At 40.9% G+C, this 12,807-nt stretch overlaps 1 protein-coding gene across 1 annotated transcript in view; it reads left to right on the forward strand.

The window, feature by feature from the left end:
* LOC309849550 (uncharacterized protein) overlaps positions 1-3,735 on the forward strand; it is a 61,398-nt gene extending 57,663 nt beyond the window's left edge. The window contains exons 18-19 of the mRNA XM_082702196.1: positions 811-883; positions 2,260-3,735. Of these exons, the coding sequence (XP_082558322.1) occupies positions 811-883; positions 2,260-2,602 (416 nt within the window). The 3' untranslated portion in view covers positions 2,603-3,735. The remainder of the gene's footprint in view (positions 1-810; positions 884-2,259) is intronic.
* The last annotated feature ends 9,072 nt before the right edge of the window (positions 3,736-12,807 follow it).

Consider the following 12,807-nt stretch of genomic DNA (forward strand, 5'->3'; position numbering starts at 1 on the left):
AGCAAAATATATCATTTATTCATTCATTGCATAATTACTGAGCACCACTACGTGCCACACTCTGTCTTGGCACTTGGGACACAACATTGAACAACGCAGACAAGAATTTTAGCAAACACCTGACTGCCAGGTCTGGCAGGCTGTGTGGGAGGCTGCCTACGATGAGGACGTGTTCTGCACTGTCAATGTCACAATAGCCTCCTGCCACTGTTGCAGGGCCAAAGAGCTATATTTGAGATAGATAGATAGATAGATAGATATTTGTCAGATGCCCCCTCCACTGACAAACTGTCGCAAAACACGAACAGTTTTCTGAGGGCCCTGAAGATCCCCTCTGGTTGCGGGCTGATGGAAAACCCATGCCTCCTTCCATGGGTCTGTTCCCACTGCCATGTACCTTAGAGTGAACTATTTTACCAGATTATTTCTCGAAAGAATTTTCGATAAGAGGATGCAAATAAGAAATACAAAGGAACTGTTAAGCTATTACGTGCATGGGGTGTGTCTCAGACATGCTAAGGATTGGGCCTCGCACGACGTCACAGGTAGATGAGACCGGGTGAGTTGGAGCCACAGACTTCTCTGCTGTCACTATCTCACTGCAGGCCAGCTTTGCCACTCACAGAGGGAGTTCAGTGCCTTCTCGAGACTATTCTATAAGTTGTTATTCTACTAAAGATACCCAAGGCAGCTCCTCTTGATACAAAATTACTTAGGGACATAATTCATAAATACCAAGAAAAATTATCATGTCATTATATAGTTCTGATTTTTTTCATCTTTTTCAATATTTCTTTGTTTCTTTTCTAGAATCGTGTACCTTGCCAACTACAAGTGAAATGATGGATGATATCGATGAGAAAATGGGGAAAAAACTCAAGTGGTAAGATTGTACTTGCTAACGAAACAAATCCCAAGTTTTTCCTTTATATGTAGGAAAACATTTATGTATTTTATAATATTTTGACTAGTCAGAGTTCACACTTTTGGAACACTTGCTATGATCAAGCAATAGTTGATAGGAAAATAATAGTCTATACACAAGTGTATAGAGCACATTACACTCCAGGGTAGTTTCTCAAATGAGGGTGATTCTGGACTTTTGGCAAAGTCCAGAGACATTTTTGGTTGTTGCAAGTAGAGAGGGCATACTATTGGCATCTAATGTGTAGAAACTAGGATTCTGCTGAACATCCTACCTTGCAGAAGGCAGGCCACCTAAACAAAGAATTATCCGGCTCACATGTCTCCAAGAAGTCCTTTCCAACAGCCACATGCCTGCCAGCAAGTTAACTAGCCGGGAACGGAGCACTGTAATAAGAAAACCAAATGAAGAACTAAACTGAGTTCACCTGCCCTGCTATTTTCTTCTAAAAGAATATTCATTTCTGATTCATCCAAACATGGGTTCTTAGGTACACCATAAATGGGATTTGTAGAAAGTCATTCACATGGCTAGACATCCGATACTTACATGTAACTTCTTATGTTAATTACTTCTATAGAAGTAAATCCTTTTCAAATTATGTATTAAAATCTGTTGAAAGAATAATTAGATCATGAATCCCATTCAGGTGAATAGGTGGCTGCATAAGAAGTTTCTCTGCCCTTTAAAGCTCTGACACCTCATTCACTGAGAGCCGCCAAATAGTTGCCAGGGAAGGGTCTAGAGCAGAGAAGACCTGGAAACTTCCAGCTGCACAAAAGCTCCCCGTATCTCATGCAGTTCACAGGACAGCTCTGTGACGTGGGCACTCCCATGTGCTAGCAAGTTACACGGCCTCCTCCACTCACCACCCTTTGTATCATGGCCAATAGGAATACGGAGGAGGAAGAGGAGAGGCCCCAAAGTCAACCTCACTTCTTAAAGGTAGCCTTTCTTCAAGGCTCATCAAAGTAAATGAGGCCATGCCCCCAAAATCGAACATCGGATCTAAGCGATGTTCTGTAAAGAGCAGCCATGTGTTAAAGGGTGAGCTAAGTTAATCAGTCATCTGGACACACAGAAGGCAGTTCCCGCCAGGCCTGAGGCAGAAGACCAAAATCACATCAAACTTAGACAGAGATTAGGAAGGAAAAGAAAAAAAAATCAAGTCATTTATTGCCAAAGAATGGTAAATGCAATGCTGTGGAGAAATAGGAGTGGGATAATTCGGGAGGTGCTGACTAAAATGCTACTTTTCTAAGGTAGAAAATAAGAAATCAGTGCCTGGTTTACAGCCGTGACACTGATTGCGAAGTGTCCTTTTCTTTCCTCAGGTTCGGCCAGAGCCAGACTTTGCAGACGGATTACATCACGTACATGGACGAGCTGGGCTCCTTCATCGGGGCCAAGCCCAACATACCGTGGCTCTTCCTGACTGACCCCCAGCTGGCCCTGGAGGTGTTCTTTGGTCCTTGTAGCCCGTACCAGTTTCGACTGATGGGACCGGGGAAGTGGGATGGGGCCAGAAATGCCATCCTGACCCAGTGGGACAGGACAGTAAAGCCAACCAGGACAAGAGCTGTCTGTGAAGCTCAGAGACCCCAACACTTTCATAATTTGCTCAAAATGCTTTCATTCCCAGTGCTTTTGCTGGCTGTTTGGCTCACATTTTACTAATGAGAAAGCCCATTATTCTCAGAGTTTAGCCTGGAAGTTTTATCACAGATATCTATGTAGTTTAATTCCAGATGTATACACATGTGCATACGTAAGAACTCATAGCTACGTCTTCCCCTCCTGCAGATATAAAAATGAATTCTGGCGCATTTAACTGAAAGTCTCAATAAAATGGAAGATACCCAGCCTCTCCCTTTCGGAGGAGACTCTATACTCTAGAAAGGGTTTTCATACGATGCATTGGCCAATTTGGAGATGCCCGAGATGAGGAAGAGGAAGGGGAAGGGAGTGAGCACAGATGTGAGAGACGGACAAACGTCAGTTCATTATTTCAGGGTGTTTTATCATGAATCATGATTTCCATTTTATCATGAGTTCAATCAGAAATGACATCACAGCAATAATGAATCTTCCAACCCGTGACACAGTGTATCTCTTCCTCTACTTAGATCTTCTTTAATTGCTCTCAGCAGTGTTTCTGTGTATAGTTCTTACCCATCATATGGCAGATTTATCCTAACTATGTGATATTTTTGGATGTTATTAAAAATGGTAGTTAAACATTGTTTACAGCTTATATTTAGAAATGCAATCGTTTGTTCTAGTAACTTTCTTATAGATTCCATAATACTTTCTACATAAATAATCAATTTGCCTAAAAATAAGATATCTTTACTTCTCCAGTTTCTATTTGGATATCTTTTATCTCTTTCGCGAGCCTTATTTCTTTGAAACTCCAATATAATGTTGAATAGAAGTGGTAAGATCAAACATCCTTGTCTTGTTCCTGATCTTAAGAAGTGATGTTAACTATAGATATTTCATAAATACCCTTTATTAAGTGGAGGAACATTTATTAACATTTGTTAAGGATTTTTGCATGTATGTCTATAGTAAACATTGATCTGTATTTTATTTTTTGTAATATTTTGGTTTGGCCTTGGTTGATACCAAGGTAAGAGTGGGCCCACAGAATACGTCAGAGAGTATTCTGTTCTCTTAAATTTTCTGGAAAAGTTTATCTATAATTGGCATTATTACTTTCCTAAATGTTTCCTAGAATTCACCAGTGAAACCATCCTGGTCTGAAGTTCTTTGTGGAAAAGTTTTTAAACTATACATTCAGGTGTTTTTGTTTGTTTGTTTGTTTGTTTGTTTGTTTTAGAGAGAGGACACAGACAGGGCAGAAGAGGGAGAGGAAGGAGCAGAAGAGCGGGGGGGCGGCTTCCTGCTAGCGGGGGGCCCGATGCAGGACTCTATCCCAGGATCCCAGGATCGTGACCTGAGCCGAAGGCAGATGTCCAATGAGTTCTTTAATAGGTATAGGACTACTCAGGTTATGTGTTTCTTCTTTTTGTTTTTTAAGATTTTATTTATTTATTTGACAGAGATCACAAGTAGGCAGAGAGGCAGCAGAGAGAGAGGAGGAAGCAGGCTCCCTGCTGAGCAGGGAGCCCGATGCGGGACTCGATCCCAGGACCCTGAGATCATGACCCGAGCCGAAGGCAGTGGTCTAACCCACTGAGCCACCCAGGCGCCCATGTGTTTCTTCTTGAGAGTTTTGGCAGTATATGTTTTTTAAGCCGTTCATTCACTAAGGGAATCATCTAAGGGAAGTCAGTGGAGATACGACAGTCTTTTCAACAAATGATACTAAAGCAACTGGATATTTATGTGATATGAAGAGAATTCAATTAATACTTTGCACCATATACAAAAATTAACTCAAAATGGATCATAGAACTAAATGTAAATCTTAAAAGTATAAAACTTCTAGAAGAGAACATTAAAAAATAGTCTTTCAATTAGGGAAAGATGTCTAAGTTATATCAAATCCACAATCCATGAAAAAAAAATTTATAAACTAGGGTTTATCAAAATTAAGAAATTCCACCATTGAAAAGACAATGTTAAGAGAACAAAAGAGAGATTACAGATGGGGAGAAAACATCTGCAAATATTATATCTCACATAAGATATGTATTTATTAACTCAGAAAAAATAAAAATATATATCTATACAAAAACTGGTATATAATATTCACAGTACGTTCATTTGTACTATCCAAAAGCTATACATAAGCCAATGCGACCAAAACGGTGATGGATAGCTAAACAGCACACGGGGGCTTCGAGAACGAAAAGGACAGAGCTGTGTCGCTGCCCTAAATAGGCTTCATAAATGCAGATTACTCCTCAGAAATTGGACTAAATGCATTGTTCACTTCATACGCGTGTAATGCGTGTAAGTATACATAAATACATACGTATACGTGCGTGTGTACCATAAGCATACGTGTGCACACATATGTGCACAGCAGGCGTGGTGCATCTAGCGTATTTCTGAAGAGTACTACTACTCCGTATGGGACACGTGTGTATCGAGCGAGAGGGCTGAGCATATATGTGTCCATACCTGCCACAGTAAGATACGATCGAGGTTATAGGAAAGAGATGTGAAGGGGTCGTGTATGGGGAGACAGATTTTTCCGGGGCATTTTTAAAAAGGTTTCTCTGAGGAAGTGTCATTTGATGTGGACTATATTCTTCATGTCCCGGGAGGGAGTTAAAGGGGCCATCCTTACTGAGAGACGCCCCCCTGCAGAGTTCGGGAGAGAGACACAAAGAAGCAGGCATATCTGAAGAAACAGTGGAAGTTCGTCATGACTTCAGGGAGAGTTGGAGGGGAAAGACAAGGAATGAGCCTGGGGAAGAAAGCAGGACCCACCAGTAGAAGAAAGATGCTCTCTCTGAAGACTTAGCAAGTATCTGGGCTTTGAGTAAAAGATAAAGAATTTTTTTTTAATTCTTAAAGAAAAAAAAAAAAAGATTTGGAACGAAGAGACCAACTTACCAGGCTACTATCAGGACCAAAGGCAGCCCCTTGGGCATAACACCCTGGGCTGTGTCTACTGATTTCTTTAAAGAGATAAGACCATGACCTGGTAATATAAAATCTCTATAACCAACAAAGATGTAGCTGGATGCAGTATTCTAATGTGGCTTTTAGTAAAAAAATAGTTGGCGGCAAAATGAATATGAGGGGTAAGTTTTTTAGAGCCACAAGGAAGTGACAACTGAAATTCCTGTGCAATTTAAAGTTTACATCTTATGTCACAAGCTTGTTCCCTGGTCGTCACTTACAGTTAATAAGGTTTAACTTCATTTTCTTTTCTTACCTTATACAAAAGAAGTATAACCAGAGACTCCATGTCTGTTCGTTAGTCACTTCTCCCTGCAAGGGGGAAAAAAAAGTCATCTTCAGGCATTTGAAGCATCGATTCATCACGGGGCCTTCGCTAACCACACTGCTAAGCATCTGATGAGTTTTGCACCTATTAAGGGACTGACTCGTATTACAAACCTACCTTAAAGCATTACAGAAGTCCTTAAACATCCCAGCCTGGATGCCTTCAGGGACTAGACTCATAAATAAATGAATGAAGCAGGCAGATTCCATACCAATCCTTCTACTAGCAAAGCAAACATAGGGAAGTTAATGCCAGGCCACCCCCAACTACTGTCCACACTGCTGCAAGTGTGGCATGGCAAGTCCATCTTCAAAGCCCTTCAAAATCTTCCCATCATCCTTTGGACAATGTTCAAGCTCAAGGGCATTCAAGGACCTCCGTTAACTGGCCTTCATCTCTCTCATTCTTACTTCTCCCTGCTTCCCTCTTTCTACTCACGATGACAGCCTATTTCCTAAACTCATACCACTATGATTCTTACTCTCTGCTTTGGCCCATGCTGTTCCCTTTGTCACAGATATCCTTCACCTCACACACACCTCCATCCACCACCATCCACTTGGATAACTCCTGCTTTTTTGTTATTTATTCTTTCTCCATAATGACTTTCTCCGAAGGCCATCATCCAGACTCCTTTTTTCCATAAACGCCCATAGACTGACTTACCCCTTCCTATAGAAAACATGCTTTCAAGAAAACAAACCTGACAAATTAATTGGCACTCAATTTTTAAAGATATATTTATTTATTTATTTGAGAGAGAGTGCACAAGAGGTGGGGAGGGACAGAGGGAGAGGGAGAAGCAGGATCCCTGCTGAGCTGGGAGCCCAATGCAGGGCTTGATCCCAGGACCCAGGGATCATGACCTGAGCTAAAGGCTGACACTTAACCAACTGAGCCACCCAGATACCCCTACACTCGGTTTTAAATGAATAATGACCCTTCCCAAAGTTGCCAGACTTAGCAAATGTATAGGACAACCAGTTAATTTCAAAATTCAGATAAACAATAAATAATGTTTTAGAGTAAGTGTAGCCTGTGCAGAATTTGTATTTTAACCGGCATCCCTATCCCCTGAGTATCTGGATTTTGTCGGGATTTCGCAACTAGAAGGTGAGGTCCTGTGCTTATGCCATAGGAGGGAAAGAAGTATCAAAGCATCACCTAAATGAAATGGATAAAGACCCAAAAGTGGGACCTCATGAACCAGTCAGCAAATGAAGAAGAATTTGCCTGGCCAGAGCCCCCCACCACTCCTGAACCATGTTCTGCAAGAAGGGTCTTGTCCTACGTCTGTTCAAATGCTCCTTCTGGTGATGGAGGAGCAAGATGGCGGAGGAGTAGGAGACCTAAATGTCATCTGATCCCAGGAGTTCAGCTAGATAGTTACCAAACCATTCTGAACACCTACAAATCCAACAGGAGATTGAAGAGAACAGCAGCAGTTCTAGGAACAGAAAAGATGATGAAGTTTTTGAACGTAGGTGAGGTTCGATGGGGTGAGGTTCAAAGCCGACAGCTAAGAAAGAATTCTTAAGACAACTTTGGTGCACAAAGGTGCACAGGGACAGGACCCATGGGCAGACTGAGATGCTGCACCGGGGATGTGAGGAGGGGCTGGTTATATACACACAAGTTGGGGAGGTGAGGACAAAGGGGTGTTCAGAAGGGCTATTGGGGTAAAGAAGACTGTCAGGATATGGAAGGCCTGGTTACTATCAAGCCAAGGCCATTTTCCCTCTAATGAGACACTAACATAAAGGCAATTGGGGAGTCTCCTGGTGGAATGTCACATTCCTGCTATCAAGCATCCTTGTTAGTGAGATTTAGGTTTAGAAGAAATTTAACTTTATTTACTTTTCCTTCTACCTCAGCCTCCTTCAGTTTTGTTTATGGAGAGGAGGGTGACCTTAGGGCTTGAGGAACTGAGTTATGTGCCTCTGGAAATTGGGCTATTGATAAGGTAACTTCTTTGTTGTAAATCTCAAGGACATTTGTAAACCAAGGGAGACTCCGGTCTTGCAGGACTGTGATCTCTGCAAGTTAACTATTTGTTTTTCTTTTAGGGCAGTCAGGGGTGCCTGAGCGATGTCACACATATTACCGAGGGGAGCGGGTGGAGAGGGGGTGCAAGGTGCCAGCTTTTGCTTTGTCCTCAGCCAGCCTCCTGCTCCCTCATCAAAGCAACCACTCTCTGGAAGGTCGGATGTGCAGAGAAGTGAATCCAAGGTCAGCCACTTACCAGCAGGTGAGAGAGCAGTGGGGCCAAAATCAGAACGCTTAGAAGTCTGCTGCGATGCCGGCCGTCGCTCCAGAGAGGAAGCAGGGTGTGGAGCCCTCATGGGGACCGTGTGGTCTCGGGTCCCTCGTGGTCACAGAATGTCTGAGTTTGGCAGAGCCCCCGGGTCTGAGCCGGGCAGCGGGGGGAGAGATGGAGCCGAGCAGTGAGCTCTCAGCTCGGTGTTTCATAAACTGTGACTCGAGGCAGAGTCGGGCCACTACTCTCGGAGCAGGGACCCCACCAGTGGCAGCTCCAGGGAGACTCCCCCCTTTCTCCTACGGGAGGAGCGGCCCAGGGGTGCACTGCAGGAATCTGCTGGGATTGAAGACTCCACGCGGGCCGCGGGACAGAGACAGAAACTCTCAGTCGCAGGCCGGGGAGCTCGAGTGCAGCCCGAGACCAGGGAGAGGCAGGGGCTGACGGCTTTTCCCCGAGGGCGCACCGAGGAGCGGGCCCAAGCTCTCCGGCTCCTCCGGGGGAAACCAGGCGGCCGCCATCTTCATTCCCGTCCCCCAACGCGGTACGGAAAGCGCTCAGGGAACCAAAGCTCCGAGCGCGAACCCCAGCGGATTGATTAGCCCCGCCCCTGGCAAGGGTGTGCGGTTCTGCCCCAGGCAAAGACGTTTGAGAATCACGGCAATGGGCCCCTCCTGCAGAAGATCAGCAAGAATGTCCACCCAAGACCAAGTTCACTGATCAATGAGCTACGGGAAAGCAGAACATAGAATTCATGGCTTTTTTCCCCATGATTCTTTAGTCTTTGAAAGTTAAATTTTTTAATTTTATTGTTTCTTATTCTATTTTTTTAATTTTTCCTCTTCCCTATTTTAACCTTTTTTAAACTATTTTATCTTATCAATACCTTTTTAAAAATCTTTTTTAACTTTCATTGTTATACTCATATTCTGTCCCTTCATTGTATTTAATCTTACTTTTTGTGTACATATAAGTTTTTCTTTTTTTAAATTCTAGGATACAGTTTCTTCTAACAAATCAAAATATTCCCTTAGTGTATGGCTTTGTTCTAGTCTCCTGCTTGATCACATTCTCTCCTGTGTTTTTTTCTTTTTTCAACCAACTTCTTACCGTATCAGTTCCTTTCTTAGAATCTTTTTTTAATTTTCATCTTTACAGTCATATTCTATCTCTTCATCATGTTTACCCTTATTTTCTTTCTTTAAAATTTTGGGAGGCAGTTTCTTCTAACAGACCAAAATACAACCAAAATCACATATGTGGCTCTGTTCTATTTACCAGTGTATGTATGTGTACACACACATACACACACACACGCGTATATATCTTTTTTCCTCCTGCCATCTCCCCCCAGTTTGGGGTCTCTTCTGATGTGGTTAGTGTATATTTTTCTAGGGTCGTTGCTACCATTTTAGTATTTTGTTCTCTCATTCATCTAGTTTTATCTGGATAAAATGACAAGGTGGAAAAACTCACCTCAAATAAAAGAACAAGAGGCAGTACTGACAATTAGGGACCTAATCAATACGGACATTAGTAAGATGTCAGAACTAGAGTTCAGAACGATGATTATCAAGATGTTCGCTGGGCTTGATAAAAGCACAGAAGATACTAGAGAATCCCTTTCTGGAGAAATAAAACCCCTTTCTGGAAAAATAAAAGAACTAAAATCTAACCAAGTTGAAATCAAAAAAGCTATTAATGAAGTGCAATAAAACATGGAGGCTTTTACTGCTAGGATAAATGAGGCAGAAAAAAGAATTAGTGGTATAGAAGACCAAATGATGGAGACTAAAGAAGCTGAGCAAAAGAGAGACAAACAACTACTGGGTCACAAGAGGAGAACTCAAGAGATAAGTGATACCATAAGATGAAATAATATTAGAAGAAGAAGAAAGAGAGAGAAGGGAAGAAGATATATTGGACAAAATTATAGCAGAGAATTTCCCTAATTTGGGGAAGGAAACAGGCATCCAAATCCAGGAGACACAGAGAACCCCCCTCAAAATCAACAAAAGTAGGTCAGCATCCCATCATCTAAAAGGAAAACTTACAAGTTTCAGAAACAACAAGAAAACCCTGGAAGCAGATCAGAACAAGATGTCTGTAACCTACAACAGAAGAAATATTAGATTGGCAGCAGACCTATCCACAGAGATCTGGTAGGCCAGAAAGGACTGGCATGATATTGTCAGAGCACTAAACGAGAAAAAGATTGTATCCAACTAGGCTGTCATTGAAAATATAAGGAGAGATAGAAAGCTTTAGGACAAACAAAAACTAAAATAATTTGCCAATAACAAACCAGCCCTAGAGGAAACATTGAAAAATGTCCTCTAAGCAAAGAGAGAGCCTGAAAGTAACAGACCAGAAAGGAACAGAGACAATATAGAGTAACAGTCACCTTACAGGCAAGACAATGGCACTAAATTCATATCTTCATATCTTCATATCTAACCCTAACCCTGAATGTAAATGGGCTAAATGCCCCCAATCAAAAGACAGAGGGTATCAGAATGGATAAAAAAAAAAACAAGACCCATCAATATGCTTTCTGCAAGAGACTCATTTTAGACCCAAAGATGCTTCCAGATTTAAAGTGAGGGAGTGGAAATCCATTTACCATGCTAATGGACATCAAAAGAAAGCTGGGGTGGCAATCCTTATACCAGACAAATTAGATTTTAAGCCAAAGACTATAATAAGAGACAAGCAAAGACACTATATCATATCTAAAGGGTCTGTCCAACAAGAAGATCTAACAATTTTAAATATCTATGTCCCTAACATGGGAGCAGCCAATTATATAAACCAATTAACAACAATATGAAAGAAATACATCGACAATAATACAATAATGGTAGGGGACTTTAACACTCCCCTCACTGAAATGGACAGATGATCTAAGCAAAAGATCAACAAGGAAATAAAGGCTTTAAATGACACACTGGACCAGATGGACATCATAGATCTATTCAGAACATTCCATCCCAAAGCAACAGAACATGTGGAACATTCTCCAGAATAGATCAACAGATCCATTCTCCAGAATGGAACAACAGAAGCATGTGAAACGTTCTCCAGAATAGATTACATCCTGGGTCACAAATCAGGTCTGAACTGGTACCAAAAGATTGGGATCATTCCCTGCATATTTTCAGAGCATCCTGCTAAAAAATGAATGGGTCAACCAGGAAATTAAAGAATTAAAAGAAGGAGGGCCTTGAATCCAAGCCACCTAAGTCCACTTTTAATCGCTGCACCAAACTGCAAGTCCTAAACTCCATTGTGGCAGATGTGGGAGGAAATTGTGGGACACTGATCAAGGTAATTAGTTTGATGAGAATTTTTGTAACAGTTGAACCAGCTTTTCATGTTTCTACCCATCACCTTCTAGCACAGAGACTGGGACCAGCAGTATTTGCTCCAAGATTAATTCTGACAGAACAAACTTCAAAGTCTTTAGAAGAGTATGTTTATTCTCATAGTCTACCATATCCCGGCACTCTTCCTAGTCTTAATTCCCAAATAAATTTTTGCCATTTCCTCAAATGTCCTATTTCTGACTCCCCAGCTCTTCTGTTTGAAAAATGTAGTCTGACAATTTTTGTCTTTAGTTGGAATACTTTATCACTTTCATTTAACCTCTCAGTCCACCATTTTTCCATTTATATTCAATCTGCCTCACCTGTTCTACTTTTCCTTTTCTCCTCATATACTTACTCTTGAATTAATGAAATATATCCTTCCTTTTCCACTAACTCGTTTGTTGTCTTTTACTATTCTGTTAGGAGTTTCCTTAGGGACCACATTATGCATCTTTGGCTTCTTAAAGTCAATGAAAGTTCTATATAACACTTTGAATTTATTTACTACCCTAATATCTTTTTTAGTGCTTTGGGCATGTACCTCATTAGACATTTTGGTTTTTTCTTCATGCCATCAATATTCTTATACACATATTGACCTATTCATTCTTCAGTATTTCTATGCTTCCATCTGGGATCATTTCATTTGGCCAGAGAACCTTGATTTTCCTTCAGTGTGGGTCTGCTGGTAACTATCTTAGTTGTTTTCCTTTTTTGTTTTTTTTAATGAGTTAGTGATTCCAATACCATGCTGTTTTGATTACTATAGCTGTGTAGTAGATTTTTACATCAGGATACTTAAGTCCTCCAGTTTTATTCTTTTCAAGATTGTTTGACTATTCAGGGTCCCTTGAAGATTCCAGACAAAATTTAGTATGGGTTTTTCTATTTCTCAAAAAAAATGTTTATTGGGATTTTGGTAGGAATGACAATGAATCTGCATATTGCTTTGGTAATACTGGAATTTAACAATATAATCCCTCCCAATCCATGAACATGGGATGTGTTTTCATTTATTTATGTCCTCTTTAATTTCTTTTAGCAACATTTTATAATTTCCATTGTACAAGTTTTTCATCTCCTTGGTTGATTTGTAAGTATTTTATTCTTTTTGATGCTATTATAAATGAAATTGCTTTTGTCATTCCTTTTGTCATTTCCTTGGCTCACTGCTCGTATACAGAAAAGCAACTGATTTATGTGTGTTAACTTTTTATCCTACAATTTGCTGAATTCATTTATCAATTCTAACAATTTCTTTGTGGACTTCTTAGGACTTGTTTTTAATATGTAAGATCATATCATCTACAAATAGAAATAATTCTACTTC

This window comes from Mustela nivalis (genome assembly GCF_964662115.1).
Source record: "Mustela nivalis genome assembly, chromosome: 16".
Taxonomy (NCBI): Eukaryota; Metazoa; Chordata; class Mammalia; order Carnivora; family Mustelidae; genus Mustela; species Mustela nivalis.